Source organism: Echinops telfairi, unplaced genomic scaffold, assembly GCF_000313985.2.
Source record: "Echinops telfairi isolate 266 unplaced genomic scaffold, ASM31398v2 ScPeMD7_44;HRSCAF=162, whole genome shotgun sequence".
In the NCBI taxonomy this organism is placed as follows: Eukaryota; Metazoa; Chordata; class Mammalia; order Afrosoricida; family Tenrecidae; genus Echinops; species Echinops telfairi.
Genome location: NW_022103942.1, coordinates 9,485,707 through 9,504,255, shown reverse-complemented (window position 1 = coordinate 9,504,255; position 18,549 = coordinate 9,485,707). Strand labels below are relative to the sequence as shown.

General features: G+C 38.2%; 1 protein-coding gene across 1 annotated transcript; it reads left to right on the top strand.

The window, feature by feature from the left end:
- Positions 1-17,125: 17,125 nt before the first annotated feature.
- LOC101653264 (heterogeneous nuclear ribonucleoprotein D-like) lies at positions 17,126-18,208 on the top strand. The gene has a single exon (XM_045290583.1). It carries the CDS (start codon positions 17,126-17,128, stop codon positions 18,206-18,208), a length of 1,083 nt encoding a protein of 360 aa, XP_045146518.1.
- The last annotated feature ends 341 nt before the right edge of the window (positions 18,209-18,549 follow it).

Here is an 18,549-nt window from a genome sequence, read left to right as displayed (position 1 = left end):
GAACCAATAGGTAAATTTTGTTGCGTTCAGTTGTTAAAATGGCACTTATAATCAGGGTTCTCTCTAAGGTAGGTAGCTGTAAGTTCACAATTGCTGTAACTTCAGCAATGTGGAAATAACAAATTTGCATCCCTTACTCTTTTTTACCCTTCATCTGCATAATGGGGTATTCTAAGCAACCATAGTAATGTCCATTTCCTATATGTATATAATATTAAATGGAATTATGCTTGTAATATTTATTGATTCATTTTATCAAATTCATTATAATGTATATATAATGTAAAAAGAAAGTGTCTAACTAGCAGAGGGTGACATGCTGTCATTTGTTTCCTTTTTGTTGCACCCCAGATGTTATAAGTGAATTACGTAGTTCTTGAAAGTGTTCAAAGAGCTAAACATATTGTCTGAACAATTGCTCTAAATTCAGCAGAAAAAGATAGGAGTTTTTCCAAGGTGAACATAATCTGTTCAGAGAAGCGAAGCCGCCTGTTTCTAATACATCAAACTCAATGTTTATTGTGTAATTGGCCTACCTCTAAAGGAATGGGATCCCATTCCTACAGTGAAACGATGGTTAAGGATAAATCACACAGCAGATGATGCTCAGATAAAAGTGAAGAATATTGCAAGTGAGGATGTCAATCAAGACACGATATGGAAATGAGCTTTATTGCTTTTCTGTCAGATATTAATTTTAAGATTTTTTCATTAATATTTTAAAACTCATAATAGAATGTAGTTTTCTGTATCTCTTTCATTGTTCTTATTTATTAACTGTATGAAATAATTAACTACTTTTTGGTGTATGGTTTTTTTATACCTAAAATGGTCTTTAGGGCAGTGAACCAGTTGCTAAGTTATTTGAATCCCATCACTGCATGTACCCATATATATCACATATGTAATGCTCAACTACAAGCTGCCCAATCCTTGGCTGAACATCTATGATCCTTCTGGACATGGGGATCTAGGTAGTCTTGTGAGGAGTTGCTACTGCATCATTTCAAACTTGCCTCCTTATATTGAGGGAGGACTGCCCATGAAGAAGATTTTTAACTGCCACTTTCCTTCTAGTGAGGTATGACATTTTCCTCCTCACCCTATCTCAGTTAAGAGTACAGCTTGAGGCTACAGAACTACTAAATTGGAGTTTAAAAATTGCTTCAACAATAGAGTGCCCTACTATTTGGGTCTCTTGCCACCTGGACACTTTTGTTTGGGTGTCATCTGGTGGGTCAAAGAATGGGAAGGTTTTGTTCTCTGTGTGTGTTAGTAATAAACTATTTCTATCTATCTGTGCTCATTATCTTTTAGCCGATAAATCTGTCAGTGTATTGAACAACCTGCATTAAGGATAACTATCTCAAAGTGGTATACCTGGAAGAATAAGTCACATATAATAAAGGGCTATGAGTCATGTTAATGAAATTACTCTATGCACAGTATGTATCCACTTGAGTATATTTTCAAATAAACATTGGTCATGAATAGTGTACACTTTGAATAAGAATCTACTAATTTCTAAATAAATCAAAGGCAATCTTTCCTTATGAGGGATATACAAAATAATAATAATGTGGGGGAAGTTTGAAATGTGTCTTTTCTGCAAGAATGAAGGAGAAAAAGTTGCAGATAACTAAGAGCTGTTTTGAGAAACAGTGGCCTAGACTCTAAATGACGATTTGTCTTTTGTTTCATTAAGACTTAAAAGAAACATATACATCTCAAAACAATTTGGACCTCAAACATGAAATGTTACGTGTAAAGAGATAACAAATGTTTATTCATACCCCTATGCACATGAGAGTTAGAAGCAATTCTGAGTTACTAATTAATAGTAGTTATGTTGTTGTTAGTTGGCTTCAAGCCAATTCCAACTCATGGGACCACATGTGTCACCAGAGTAGAACTGAAGCAGAGCTATCAGGCTTTTCTTCTGAATACTGCTGGGTGAATTTGAACTGCAATGTTTAGGTTAGGAGTTGAGTACAGCGTTTTTATATCACTTAGGGACCCTAGTGTAGAGGTCAGTTAAGCCTTGGACTGTTAACCTCAAAGTCAGCAATTCAAACCCAACAGCCTTCCTTGGCAAAAGATAAGGCTGTCCCCTGTAAAGGTTTACAACCTCAGAAATCACATACAGAGGTCACCGTGAGATAGAATTGACCTGGTGGCAGTGGGTTTGAGTTTAGGGGCCTATTTGCTGTGCTGGTAGCAAATTGGATTATGTGCTAGACTGCTAACTGAAAGTTTGGTAGTTCAAACCCAATAACTGCTTGAGGAAGAAAGATAAAGGCAGTCAGTTTCAGCTCAAAAACCCTAGAGAAGAGTTAGGGCCATTAAGAGGCAGAATCTACTTCACAGCAATGTCTTGGTTTTGTTTGTTCTTCTTAATGCACATATGTTTTGCTGTTGCTGCACAGTGGGGTATGGATTTGGCTGCTAACTGCAAGATCAACATTTTGAACCCACTAAGAGGCTCCACAAAGGATGAAGCTCTCTGCTATTGTAAGATTGATAGCTTTGGGAACCCAAACAAAATCTTCCAGTCAGTTGTATGGGGTTCCTACTATGAGTCCTAATTAGTTTGAAGCCAGTGAGTTGAGCTTTATGTTGTAGTTAGGTGCCTGCTAGTCAGTTCCAACTCATATCAATCCTATGTACAACAGAACAAAATACTATTAAATCCTCACATTTGTTGTTATTCTTGAGCCTATTGTTGCAGTCACTGTGGCAATCCATCTCGCTCAGGGTCTTCTAATTTCTCATTGAGCATGTATGATGTCTCTTTCCAGGGACTGGTGTCTCCTGATAACATGTCTTATATAACTAAAAGAGCAGTTATAGATCTAATATTTTGCCGATTTTCCATGCATTTGCTTTCATTATATTTCTAGTAAGAATGCAAAAAAAAAAAAAAAAGATCTGGAAGACCTCTCTCATCTCTGTGCTAACAAGAAAGATCTGTACTCTGGGTAAATAGATAATGATTTAATTGTTAATGATGTAAGGAAAATTGACTGCACTTGCCAATTTCAAGTTTCAGTAATGGTTAGTCACTGCTTCTCATTGTTATGACTTTTGGAAACACACAATGACATAAAAGGACAGCTTTTACTCTTCACTAAACTGGATCTCCACAGTCACAATAGCCAGTCATTCAGGCCAAAAATGTGCTTTTCCTTGAATTACCAAAACAATTACACCTACCCCTAGAGTGGTTGTTGCTTGAAAATTGTGGAGAAGATCTTGATTGCAGTGAAGAACTGCATTTTTTACCTACATTTTTTTACCCCAAAATATGAGTCCTCAGTTATAAAATGAAGAAAACGTGACTCCAGAATTTTGGTATTGAGAACTATAAAGAGCTTTGTTTGCTTGCTGTTGTTATTGCAGATAAAGAACAATTTAGAGCTATGAGAACAAGGAAGAGAGAGGATTGCTATCTTATGTTTACTTCTGAAAAATGATGTGACATTATCCTCTTTGTAAATCCACTGTTCTGTTAGGCAGAAGGGGAGGATAGCTAATCCAAAGAGAGGAGAAGAGGAGGAAAGGTTGGTGTTATTAACAGTTTAAATGCATCATGGTTTCTGCTTAAATACAATCTTGATAAATTGCTCTTGAAAATGGTATTGATCTAGGTAATCAATCTTGGAGCTTTTGTCAAAAAGGATTTTTTTCACCAAAACTACAATATCGATTACTTGCATCAGAGTAGGATTTTAAAAAGGAGAAAGGCATTCAAGTCAAAGCTATTGCTGATGCCCCAGAAAATACCAGAGTTGCAAATCGACCCCCATTTAAAACAAAAGAAAATAAAACTTGATTTCAGAAGCAGGCACCAGTGGGTCTATGCTTCATCCACCCTGTTCCTGGTAAACTATTGTTATTTTTGTAGCCTCATTAAGCTTACCCTTCTATGTAACTGGCTTGGCTGCAGTAATTGTGCCCTTTTCTTGCTAAACAAAGAACAAATGAATTACAAAGGTGCTAATGGGTAAAACAAAAGCCACACCAGACCTCAGGATCAATAACAATAAACTTGTGATACAATGAGGTCTCCCAGTTTCAAAATCTTAAATGATTTCTAACACTTCAAATACAACCCATTAACCTGCAGACAAAGTGACACTGTAGGATAAAGTAGAACTGCCTCACAGAGTTTCCAAGGTTGTACTCCTCACAAAAGCAGGCTGCTATAGCTTTCTCCTAGGGAAGGCTGCTGGGATGAAACCATTTATCTTACAGTTAGCAGCCAGTTAGCTTAAACACTATGTCACTCTATTATCATAAAAATCCCAGCAAAGCAAATACTTAAAACCTGTACACTATGCTCAGTGATTTGAAAGATAGTTTTGGTAGATTAAGGATGAAGTTAGCAATCCTGGAGGGCCTATATCTTGAGCAATAATGTATTGTAAACCTTATGGCCATGGAGTCAATCCTGACTCATAGCAACTCTCTAATATATTGCCAATTCTCTACATATGCCGGAGTAAGAAGAGGCCACACTCCAGCAGTAAAGGGATTATCGATATTTCTATTAATTGCCCAACTCACTTTTTAACATTAACTGCAAGTCGTGGAGGCAGGGATGAAGCACTGATCTGGAGGAGACAAAACTCAGGTCCAGAGACAAAGACAACTGTGGAATGTGGTGAAAAACATCTGAAGAACTCCCAGCTCCCTCCCCCCTCAGCTTCCAGAACATTCTGGCTAGCTACTTACCAGCCCCTTCACCCTCACCCCCACCCCCTCCTTACCCAGTGAATCCACCCCCCTTCCTTATAAAATTCTTCCCAACCAGGGAGTCCCAGCCAGGAGCCACTTTGACACAATAAAGTCCTTCCTTCTGGTATAACCTGCTTAGCATTGGCAACTCCTTCAAAGTGATTCTGGGAACAGTCATATATCTGGGTGCTTGGTGAAGATTATAGAAAGAAAATTTAAATAGATAGAGATAGATAGATAGATAACCTTAGCCACTCACCCAAGGAGGAATAGCAGGGATAAGAAACCTGATCTTCTAGCAGGGTCACCTTCTAGGCCTATATCATGCTGTAGGAGTAGTCTTATCTAAGTCAAAAGAGTCTATTACAGTCTATTAACTAGGGCTATGAACACAAAATAAAAGTTCAGAAATAGCAACTTAAAACAAAGCATATTTCTAAGCATTAATCATTGCATTGCAAATAGAAATAATACAACGGCATAAAAACATTCATATAAAAATTAATAAAATTGTGAATTCTATCTTCACCTTTAAAAACAGACCATAGTAAAATGCACATATAAAGCATATTACGTTAATGATTGGATATTTTGTGAATAGAACAGATGACGATACTAGGGGAAACAGCAAAAGGAAATAAATGCCATTCTAAAAACTATTTCATGATGAATTAATTAAAATAAATATAAAAATCTGTGCATCATATTCAGGCATTTGAAAGATTGTCTGGTAGGTTAAAGATGTATAATGAAGTATAAAATAAAAGTATAAAAGAATGGAGCATGGAAGAAGGAAAAAAAAAATATATATATATATATGGTTACAGGGTTGTAGCCTGGCAGCAGATAATTAAAGTTACCACCAGTAACCCATCCTGCTTATAGCAGTCTTCATATGACAATGTTCACTACTTCAAGGCTGCTTAGGCAAGAAGAGGTGATGGTGGAAGGAATTTGGAAGAAAGGTAGAGACACAAAATATTTCTGCAAGTAGCCCACCAGCACAAAGGAAGTTAATAGATCAATAAAACACATTTCCCTTATCAATGGAAGAGACCAGAGATATTGGAGATAAGAAAATGACCTGAGGAAGAAAGACAGTATGTTCACACAACCTCCATAATGACTGAATAGACGTGAATTTCTGAGCACTGCACGAAGTCTGGGGCACTGGGTAGAGTGCCAGGTTATGCATACCTGAAAGGAGCAGGGACACTACAGAGGACCAGCCATAAGCAGAAGACCCATCAGAAAGCTAGCCTTTGGTGAAAGTCCATGGTTTGCCAACATAAGGTGTAGCATTACGTTTTCCTGGGACATTTATACTAGTTAAGGGCCCTTTGGACTTCTTTTCCAATGTATCCCCCCTTGAATGAACTCACTCTTTCTTTTCAAACCTTTTCTCTGCCTCTTCTCTGAATTTTGTCCCTCATTTGCAATCTGTCTTTCAAGTGGAACAAGAACGGAAAAGTGGAGAGGCTTGAAACTCTGAGCTTACTCTTGGTAACAATATGATAAAATGACACTTCACCTCTGTTGTTTTCCTCCCCCAATCCATAACCCTAGTCTATCACTGGAAACATACTGAGAGACACTCTGAAAGGCAGCTAGATAGGGGAAAAAAAGGGGGTTGTTTCCACTGAAACCCATGATAAACATACATTAGTTGTCCATACCACAATAAAGGGGTTGCAAAGAAATCAAGCATCTTAATAGGACACCTATGGGAAAATCCAGAACTATGCATGCTCAGACCCAAATCACCCAGGCCCAGGTGGGAGGTCTGAAGGTGCACTTAAATTCAGCAAATAAGGTTGACCAATACCCTCAATCAGGTGCCTCCCCAGCCAGTGGGGCTAGGAGGGGATAAAAGCAGACCTTAGGCAGGCCCCACTCCTCTCTTGTTCTGGTGTGCTCTGCAAGCAGAGGGTGGGATTCTCTCCAGTGTGTGCGCGGTAAGTACCAATGGGCCATCTTGAGGACCGCATTCCTTTGGTTCTCTTGGGATTCCCTATTCATGGTTCCTACTCTTGGCTCTGCACGCTGGTTCCGGGCTTCTGTTCCAGTATTCTTTCCACATAGTACTTGAAATGTTCCCACATAAAAGTTACTTGGATTTACAAAAGTGCTTCTGTTAGGCAGCTAGAGGTAGAAACTAGGGATTGAACCTCTAAATCAGTGGTTCTCAATCTTCTTAATGCCGTGACCCTTTAATACAGTTCCTCCTGTTGTAGTGAGTCCCCAACCATAAGATCATTTTCGTTGCTACTTTGTAAGTGTAATTTTGCTACTGTTATGAATCGGGCAACGCCTGTGAAAGGCTTGTTGGACCCCCAAGGGGGTGGCAACCCACAGGTTGAGAACCTCTGCTTTAGATGCTAAGACCTCCTTTCCCCCTTACAGGAAGTTGGAAGCAGATCACAGCTAGAGGGCATGCACAAATTCCAGTCCTTGAGCCAGGAAGCCAGTACACTTGGGAGGGCCCCAATCGAGGCCAGGTGGGCTTAATTCAGCCAATGGGGTTAACCAGTACTTGATACTTTTGCTTAGAAAATATGTCTGATTTTGTAGCAATACTTTTTGACACACACACACATATATAATCTTCCAAATATAAAAATGTTAGAAAAATATCTTGTGGTAAATATCGAGCATATGTTTTTGTTTGTGTACATTTACCTGGTATTAAAATCTTCCTTTAAGACATCTAAGATTAAAGAAACAACAGCATGAAGAGTATTTGAGGGAAATTAGAAAATAAATGTACATCTAAAAATGGAAATACAGTCAAGCATAACCCATGCTGAGAAGAAAAGAGTTAATTCAAAAAGGACTGGGAATTCATTTCAATTTTTATGTCCAGACTCTCCAATAGTCAGTTGATTTTTATATGATGGTTATATTATACTCTCTTATGTATTATTTATAAATATTTCAAAATATTCAACTCTTTAATTCTCATTTATGGTATTTACACTCGGTGCCTAACATATTTTAGAATTTTTTTGTGGTTTTCTTTTTAGAGATTTTTGAAAGTTTACTGTATTTGCCATAAAACTCACCCATTTGTGTATAATTCAATGAATTTTAGTAGGTCTAAAGAGTTGTGCAAGGATCACCCATTCCAATTTTAGAAACTTTACATCACTCAAAAGAATCCTTAATGACTGATTAAAACAAATAAAACAGGAACCTATGCAAAGAAAAAATATCCTTAATGCTCATTTGCAGTTACTCCCAAAGCCTCATGCAACCACTTTATATATATTTTTTTGTCTGTGGACATACCTTTTCTTGATATTCATATATATGGAATCATATAATATATGATCTTTTCCATCTTTAATCTAGCACCATACACCAAGATTCATACATATTGTATCATGTATTACCGTATATACACGAGTATAAGCCAACCCGAATATCAGCCGAGGCACCTAATTTTACCACAAAAACTGCATAAAAAATGTTCATCTATATCATTATATGCATATATTGCATTTGTTTATGTATTCAGAAATTGATTAGAGTTTTTTCCACTTTTAAGGCATTATGAATAATAACAGTGTGAGCACTCATGAGCAAGTCTTTCTGTGGATGTAGCATTTCTCCTGGGTGGAATTGTAAGGTCACATAATGTGAATATAAGGAGCCCTGGTGATGCACTGGATTGAGTTTTAGACTGGTAACTGAAAAGTGAATGAATGGAATACATCAGGTGATCTACTAGAGAAGGATAAGGTAGCCTGCTTCCAAAAAGTTTTACAACCTAGGGGACCCTTTAAAGCAGTTCTCCTCTGTTCTATAGGGTTGCTGTGAGTTGGAATTGGCTGGAAAATGGAGTGTGAGTGTGAGTGTGTGTGTAAAACAGTGAAACCTGTGAGAGCTAGAACTTGATGGACAAGGCCTCCTTGTTTTCCCTGGGTCTTGCAAGTTTTCAGCCTTTGACAATGTGCAGTTTTTGTCTTTGTTAGGTGCCATTACCTCAGTTCCAACCCATAGCAACCCTATGTATAAGAGAAGGAAACATTGCCAGGTCCTGCTCCATCTTCATAATTATTCCTATGTTTGAGCCCCTTGTTGCAGCCACTGTGTCAATTTGTCTTGTTGAGGGCCTTCCTCTTTTTTCACTGTCCCTTGAATTGAGTAAGCATGATGTCTTCTTCCAGGGACCGATTTCTCTTGACAACATGTCTATCCTTGCCTCTCAGGAGCACTGTGGCTATACTCATAATAAGATAGATTTGTTTGTCCTCTTGGTATTCCATGGTACTTTCAATATTCTTAACCAGCAACACAATCAAAATGCATTGATTCTTCTTCAGTCTTCCTTATCCAACCACCATTTTATTTCTATTAGTGTAAAATCCTTGCGTGTTCCCTCTCTGACAAGGTTCTACCTTACTCAGGATCCAGTTTTCACAGGTGTGTTAGTCCAGGTTGACTAGAGAAACAAATCCAGGGACACACAATATATGTGTAAGAGAAAGCTTTATATCAAGAAGTAATTATATCAAGCAAACATCCCATCCCAGTCCAGATCAAGTCCAAAATTTCAATACTTGTCCATATGTCTGATACTAGTCCATAAATCCCTCTATGCAGCCACATGCAATGGTGCACAAGGCAGTAAGATCACAGGCCTTGTAGATCTAATGGTGGTGGGCATATCTTTGCAGAGCTCAGGCTCTGGCAGCTCACTGAGTCTGAACAGCAGGGAAGAGAAGACAGAGAGAGTGTGTCCCTCCTCCAGGGAGAAAGAGAGGAAGTTTCCAGAATCCTCATGAGAAGGTCTCACCCACCAAGAGGGATCATCAGGCGGTGACCTGATAGACAAGCTAAACACCAATCACTCTATTTATCAAATTGACATCTCAGGGCATGGTACTACTTTCTCTTACCTTTTCATTTTATTATCTTTCTTTGCAACATTTTATACCTACTTGCCTCCAGGTTCTAAATAGAACCCCCTTCCCTATCCTCCAGGAATACTCTGAATATATTTTAATACGTGTTTTGATAAAAATAGAGCTTATGTATACAGGGATATCACCATCTTACTATAAATGACTAAAAATGTTGTGTTCTTCTTTGTAGCTCCAAATCCTAGTACACTGCCTGACACATGTTGGTACTAGTTGGTACATGTTGGTGATTCTGTGTCAAAGACTATAACTGCTCCAGTGGATTTTTTGGCTGTACTTTTAATGGGTTCTTAGCGACCTGATAAGACAGAGTAGAACTGCCCTTGTGGATTACCGAAACTTTAAATCTTTACAGAAGTAGACACCCTCATCTTTCTCATGTGGAGTTGCTGGTGGTTTCAAACCCTCAATCTTCCAGTTAGCAGTCTGACACTTACCCAACAGTGCCACCAGGGTTTTGCTATGCATTCAGAATCAATTGTTTGGTAGAATCTTAATGGAAGCAAGTTGTCAGGCCCTTTCTTCCACAGCACCGTGAGGCAGGTGGGTTCAATCTGCTAACCTTTACATTAGCAGTCAAGTGCAAAATGCTTGAACTTCTAAGGACCTCATGTTTGTTTCAGGCCTCAAATGGGTTCAATTTTCCAACTGTGTGCCCTAACAGATGTTGCCACGTGAACTCCACACTCCATCTACCCTATGGCTAATTTTAGAACAAATCTAAGTTTTTGTACATGTGCTTTGCCTTTGTCTGAGATAACCTCTGCCTGATTCTTATTGTATATTGGCTGAATGCTTGGTACACTAAACTTCTAGAAGTGTTGCACTTTTCTTTAAACTCAGTTTCTGACAACTTTAAGGATAGATATTAAGGCTTGATTAGAGGGTACACTAGAAAATGATACTTACAGACAGAATGAAAAAAAAAACCATATAAATATTAAATGGCCAGCACGCATATATGAAGCCCTGATTACCAGAAATTGGGGGAAAAAAGAACAGTTTGTTGCATGTAGATTGATGAAAATGCCGAATAATGGAATTTGCCCCCCCCAAAGTGAACTGTTAGGTAAGGGTTTTAGTCCCCTACATTAAAAAAAAATACCCGAGAAGTATAATGTGCACAATTCTAGAGCCTTTTGTTCTCAGGAACGCATCAATCAAACAAAAGAAAAAAGCAAAGAGCAACTGAATGGGCATACATTGTGATATCTGGAGTTTTTACCAGTACATTTAATGCAGGGAATACTTTCAGACAGAACCAAGTCAATGTCATAGGAAACAGGAAAAAATCTAAAAATTTTATAACTAGCTACTGATATTCCATATTATATGAGTACATCTCCACCTTTCTGTATTGATCAGGAAGACATCTTTTTTATTTACTTACCACTGATACCTCCAGTTCTAAACTAAAGCATACTGTTATTGATTCCATTCCAACTCAGAGTGACCCTATGTAGCTTTCGAGGCTGTATATTTTCATTGGAGCAGAGGCCTCATCTTTCTCCCTCAGAATGGCTGGTGGGTTCCAACTGCTGACCTTGCAGGTACAGCCCAATGCATAGACCACCGATGCCACCAGTGTTCCTAAACTGGTGCCCAGGAGGGCAGTGGCGGTGGCAGTAACTAAAATCTCTCTCCTCTTAGGGCTCCACCCAAGTGTTTCCCAAGGCAGAATCAGCCTGCTTTATCATCTTTTTAAGACCACTTGGAACACCGTATCAGGTGGTTCTGATTGCCTTCTTGAATCTTTCTTCATGTCCTATGAACCTTGCATAAACCTCTGTAATTTTAAAACCCTGCAGCTGTTTTTTCTGTGATCAGCTTTGTTTTTTGTATGGGTCCAAAAGAGATGGGGAATAGACATGAAACAAAAGGATTATATATATTGATTTTTAAGAAATTCTCCCTTCTAAAATAAGTAATTATATACTCCTTAAATCATTTGGAAATTATTGGTCAACCTATTTTTTCCTTAGAGGAGAACTGGGAAACAATATTTATGAGCCAAAAATCAAATCAAAACAAAGACTATGAAAATAAAACCTACACTCAGTATTTTTATATTTTAAACTGCAGACCCAGAGTCTGAATATTTAAATGTAGATATTATTTTGGCCCAGCAAAAATAACTAGAAAGGAGTTCATATTAAATAGTATATGAATAAAGTAATCAAATATTCTTTAGCAGTCTCCAAGGACATTCTATGCACAGACTTTTCATAGCGTGTAACTTGCCTTCACATATTTATTCAAATCTATGTTTGCACAACAATGGTATCTAAATTCTATTTTTCGTGATTCATAAAGCAAGCATGGTTACCTCTCTGGCTTTTAATATACATGAATAAGCAATACAGATAGCATTAATTTAAGAAAAAACCCACAGCCCCCCTTCCTTGCAAATAACTATTAAAGAAAAAGCTAGGATGATTGGCCCCCCCACCCCTACCCACCCACACATACACTGTACCAAAATAGCTAAAGCCACAAAAGTAAAATAATTGTATAAGCAAAACTTTATGTGTTTTAGATCAACTTAGCAAATATGGAATTATAAACTAGATAAAAATAGAAATCAATTTTGAAATGTGTCATTTTATTTGTTTAATCATAGAGCATCGCTAACTGCATAAACTAATATAAGGGAGAAAGAGGAAGTAGAGGAAAAACCAAGATCAGTTTTGTTCTATTATTGTCCAGGTTATACATATGTACTTAGAGGGTGAATTCCTGTTTTTCTGGAGGTAGATTCTAACTAAACGAGCAACCCAGTGGCTGTTATAGTACAAAATAACAATGATTCAAAGAAGAACTGTCAGCTAGGGAAGACATTATAGTAGAGTTCCCTTTGCATACACTACTTATCATTCAGTGTAGGACACGAGCCTTCCTTTTAATTTTTATTTAAACTGCTGGATATAATCACTGTGATCAACTCATAATTGCACTTCGTATTTTAAGGGATTTTCCTAAGAGAAATGCTTATCTTAATATATGCACATCTTGTCAAAAAGTTCTTTAAGCTGCAAATTTTATGTTGTCTTCCTACAAACAAAAGACTCCAACTCACTGCTGTTGAGTTAATTTTGCATCATAGTGTTCCTACCACCAGGGATGTTTGCCTTTGCAGGTGGCCAAGAGGCAATTTTAAATAACTATCATTTAGGCAGAAGTCCAGCAGCTAGATTCCTTTGTTACAGTCTTCTAAACTCAAATTAATTTTCAGTCTCTGTCCAATGGACTACATTCAACTAGATCACTATTTGGATACACTCAGAGCTAGGAGAGAACAGTATTTCCTAAATGATCATTTTTCAAACTAGCTGCTAGCACTCTCAATTTAAGTAAGAGGCACTGACAGTTTCTGTAGAAAATGAAGAGGAAAAAGAATAAGGGAAATCTCATTTTATCACACAACCAACTAGACCAAGTATGTCAAACACATGCATTTTCATTTCACTAAAGAGAACAGGTTCAACAGAGCATTAAAGAACATATTACCACAGAGACAGCTCTATGCCAGCGTATCAAATCAGAATACATCCAGGTTACTTTTCTGATTTATAGGTCCCACAGCATCCTTCTGCCAAGGTTGAGTCCCAAGATAAGAGAAGCAGATTAATTTTAAAGGCATATGCCATCCTCAATTCTCCAACAATTATGAATGAGATGGCAATGAGCAAGGGACAATCAAATTAAGAGATATAAATACTGCAGACATGGTCTACGCTCACAGTAAAATAAACCCAAGTCAGGCAACCTTTGTTTCTTAAAATACAAAAAAAATTATGATAGCTTGAATCTACTATACAACTTGCTTCCCTTATACCCAGCAACACCAAATTATTACTTATATCACTAGCATCCGTGCTATTTGTTCTTTGATTTACAAATCTTGTTTTGCAGCATTTCACACTTATAAAATATCTTTTGTAAATGTATCAGGCCTTAGCATCCATTCATTTATTCATTTCTCAGCAAAGAAATCTTGAGTTGCTTCAATTCAAATCAACAAGCAGTATATGTGCTTTAAGTTGATATGGAATGAGAATAAATTAGTTGCAATTATTGTTACTGTACTAATAATATAAAGCTTATACCTAATATAAAGTTAGCATTAGGTATCTGATGACTGTATTTCGAGACCTAAAATATATTAAGGTATGTGGTATAATCTCTATGGAAAATTGAAGCTAAATAGTACATATTTTAATTTTCAGTCATTCCAGTGGAAATGAGTTACTTCAAAACATTTTAGACAGCTAAAGACCATAGAGCATGTGTGTAGGAGGAAAGAACCTCAGTGCACATAATTATTTTTATTAAGGAACCAAAAGTAGACACAATCTTTTTTTTTTAATACTCCTTTTTACTGCCTCAATAGTAATTACAGTAATAATATGTTGTCTTTCATGTACCAAAAGGACACTATTGACCCGAGATCAGTAGGTTAAATGGTTTGAATTGTGTTTCCAGAAGTGTGGATCATTCATTGGCATACTTGGACTTATTAGCCCCTTGTGACCAGGGACATAGATTTTCAAGGGCATTGGCGGAGTAATGGATGAAGTCTGTAGCAATCTAATTAAATAAAGCAAACTGGCCCACACAGAGGTCCAAAATATGACATCCATAATAGCCTAATTTGTTAAATAGCCATAGGAAAGAATTAGCCATGAAAGTGCCTCGTTGGTTAGAAACATCCCAAAATGCATAATTCCTCCCAGATTTCCATTTATGGAAAGCAAGATCTGGATAGAGCATAGTGGCTCGGGCTACTCTGTGGTTATCTCAGTTGGCTTACAACGACCCCAAAATAAGAGAGTTTCAAACGTGCGACGTCTTTCATAGGCTTACATTAACAGAGGTAAACTAGGTTAGGACTCCCAAATTCTAGCCAACCAGCATTTCATAGGTAATAAGCAATACATTCTTCCTCCCTGATTCTAGTAAGACCAAAAATGTTCTAAATGTGCCCCCTCAAGAATCCATTGTTTTAGGTTTTTTGGTGAGGATTTTTAGCATCTTCTGAGGGACACAAGCCATTTGCTATTGACTGCTAAGATAAACATCGGTAGAACAAATTCACCTAGCGGCTCTAGGAACGAAAGATTTGCAAATCTGCTTCCTTAAAGACAACTGCCAAGAAAACCTGAATGGGTCTACTGTGTAACATGGCAGTTATGATGAGTTGGAATCAACTGAGCAGCAATGTTTTGTTTGTTTGTTTAACGGGTATTGCATGTTGGGGCCTTTAACTTGGGCATGGCACATGCTGGTACATGAGAAGCTTAATGACTCATAAGGCAAATTAACATTTTAAGTGCCAAAATATGAATACAAAGAACATGACAGGTTTATTATAGAGAAGAGGCTCCTAGGAGAGATTATAAGAGTTAGGCTGATGGAGTTGATGACGGAGTAGATGAGGAGAAAGCAAAGGCAACTGGAATATAATTTTCAGAATAAAGAAAGAGACAAGAATATAGATTTGCATCAGAAGCATGGGGATAAATATGCCTTTAAACAGCTTATAATTCAATATGAGCCAGGGTTTTTTGTTTTTTGTTTTGTTTTTTTTGCTAGTGGTTTGAGTTTTCACCTTTGTGAAATAACTCATTCCCTCTAGGATTTCATTTCATTGAGGGTATTTTAAAAACTCGGTTCTCTTTCTCTAATTACAATCACATGTTTCCAAAGATAAACAGGTGGCATTGCTATTAGCAACGTGACTACTGTTTTAAAAACTCGTAATGGCCGAAAATGACGGCATCCCTACTTGAATACAACTTTGAGGTGTTACTATGGGAAGAATTTTAAAGTCTTTCCCTCAAGAAAGTAATATTTGAAGGAGAGAGAGATACACAATTTACTTGATCATATTAAATGTGTGATAAAAGGATGGAAGTATCCAAACAAATAATTTAAAAGCTCAGCTTTAGTCTTCAGCACAAGAAGATAAGCTAACATTAAAAGCAACCTCAATAGTATGGACATAGAAACAGAAACAATTGTGAGGATGGTAGGACCTGTAGGTGTTTCATTTCTCTTGTACATAGGGTCGCTATGAATAGGAACTGACTCAAAGGAACCTAACACCAACAGTAGTATGAACAATGTAATATGTCCTATTTCTGACCTGTGCAAAAATTAGATAATGCAAATGACTGCCAAAATAATATCTCTTACATATTTTAAACATGATATCAAAAACAAACAAACAAAAACTCACAGCCATCAGTCAATTCTGACTCATAGCAACCCAGTAGGACAGAGTAGAAGCAACTATGTAGATTTTAGAGATTCCAATTTTTTCTACCTGTAGGAAGTTTCATCTTTTTTCTACAGTGTGGCTGGTAGTTGCAAAGTGCTGACCATGTAGTGAGCATGAATACTTTCCAATTTTTTAAAAAAGAGGAATGGTTAACAATTGTTATATATCCACAGTTTGGAATATTATTCATCAATAAAAAGAATGAAATACTGATTCACGCTCATAATGAAGGAAACCCTAAAAACATTATGCTACAGCTACAGGAAAGAAGTCAGACCCCAAAGATCACTATTCTGTGATTGGAAGAGTTTGGGGAAATGAATAGGTATGTAGATTTTTTGATGATGTGATGGGGGAGTAGGGGGCATGAAGGGTGGAGAGGGAGGTGAGGTTAGCATCCGAGAAAGGGGGTTGGGGGTGAGGAAACAAGAGTGTCATAGGAGTGGTGAGAGACCGGGAAATGTAGAAGGTAGAGGGTTCGGGGGTGGTGTCTAAAGTTAAATTGTGGTGGTGACTGTACAACTCTGTAAATATACAATGGAAATACAAAAGAGTGAAGCATGTGGCATGCAATTTATATCTCAATAATGCCGTTGCTAAAATTGCTATTTTAGACTCCCTCAACATAACCTGCGAATTCATAAATTTTTCTTGGCCCTGTGGAGTACGTTCTAGGTCTATTTCACTTGCCTTATCATCCACCTCAGCCCCAAATCCTTCAGAGGAGTAACAAACTTACTGAAGTATGCAAAGAACTTAAAACTAGGCAAAGCACCTTTCAGAAAGTGCAAAGAAGTTTAAACGTATTCAGGTACAAGAGATGGAACGGGACTAGATGTTGCTCCAGGCAACCCCCTTTCCTGGCTATTGTCTAGAAAGAGAGAAAGACAGATGAACGAACGAATGAAAGAAAAAAAGAAAGAAGGAAGGAAGGAAAGACCATCTGAAGCCACTTTTCTTTTGTAAAGCAAATAGCTGGAACTATTACTTTGAAAGTAAGATCTCACGTTGCGGCTCACTCACTTGTTTTCACGTCATTACGTCTCTACGTAAGTATTTCATCGTGACCCTTTCCAATACCCATACTCCATCTCGGCTGACCGTTAAATCCTCTACGCCACCACTTCTCTCTTCTCGCCTCTCCCTGTCGCTTCAGGCCTCAGTTTTCTCACCTTCCACGATGATGTCGGTCACCTACCGTCCAACGGACGCCGCCAGTGTTGCCATGAACCAACTGCAAGGAGGACAATACCCGGAAGGGTTCGCAATCGAAGCCACCAAGCGCCTGCCTGACCCCAACAAAGTGTTCATCGGGGGACTATCTGATGATACCAGTAAGCAAGCTCTTCTTGAATACTTGTCTCAGTTTGGTGAGATAATGGACTTTATTATCAAAATTAACCGAAACACTGGACTATCCAGGAGATTTGGCTTTGTCGTTTTCAAAGACAGTGCTTCCGTGGAGAAGGTCCTCCAAGTAAAAGAGCACAAGCTCGATGGCAAGATAATATCTCTGAAAAGGGCTATCGCCATAGACTCGAACTTCCCCGTGAGGAAGGTTTTTGTAGGTGGGCTGAACCCTGGTATGCCTGTGCACAAAATCAGACAGTACTTTGAGACCTTTGGGGTGATTCAGGATATTGAACTACCAGTGTGGCCAAACACAAATAAAAGGCGAGCTTTTGGCTTTATCACGTATAAGCATGAGAACGCGGCAAGGAAGCTGTTAGACAACAGGTACCACCTCATTGGTGCCAGGCCGTGTGAAATTAAAATTGCACACCCTCAAGAATATGGCCGGCCTCGGCTGTTGAAAAGCGTTGCTCCATTTGCCTGCCGCGTACGTCGCCAAGTAATAAGGGGCATCCGTCCAAACCAGGATGTCTGTGGAGCAAATCCTGCTGACCTCGGAACAAACCCAGGTGTTCAAGATGCTAGTGGTGGTGGTGGCCCAGATGCCGGTGGAGCAAGTTATTTGGGGGCTTATCCTGGTGACCTCGGAACCAACCCAGCTGTTCAAGGCACTTCTGGTGGCGGTAGTCTTCTTTCCATTCTTGTGCCTGTACCGTCCTCACCCTACAACCAAGTGAGATCTGATCAAATATTTAGCAATACCATGAATGTCTATAATATTCAGCCAATATTTAGTGACTATGGCGGAGGTTTGTTTCCTACGTTCGGCTCTACTGTCAATAACGTCAACGTGCAAATAAGCCAGGCTGCTCCTTATTATAGTGGTTACCAGGCAAGTTATCAGCCATTCTGAAAAACTCGACATCACAAAGCCCCACCCTGTTTTGAAAGAAAAGAAATAGCCGAATGAATTTTTTCTGCCTGAACTGTTTGCAGTTGTTTACGAGAGCCAGTTATCTTCTACAACTTTGCTGTTTGACATTGCCTATACCAAGAGAAGAGCAAGACTTTGAGACTTTTGGTTTGCTTTATGGGAATTAATGGGTTTTCATAAATAAAAGTTTACTGGTTTTAAATGAAATTATTTTTGTGGTGACTTCTATTTTGGGATGATTTTTTGATTACTGGTTTTATAGTTTTCAGTAAGAGTAGTGGTTTTTGTTTGTTGGCTAGTTTGCTTTTGGTATAAGATGG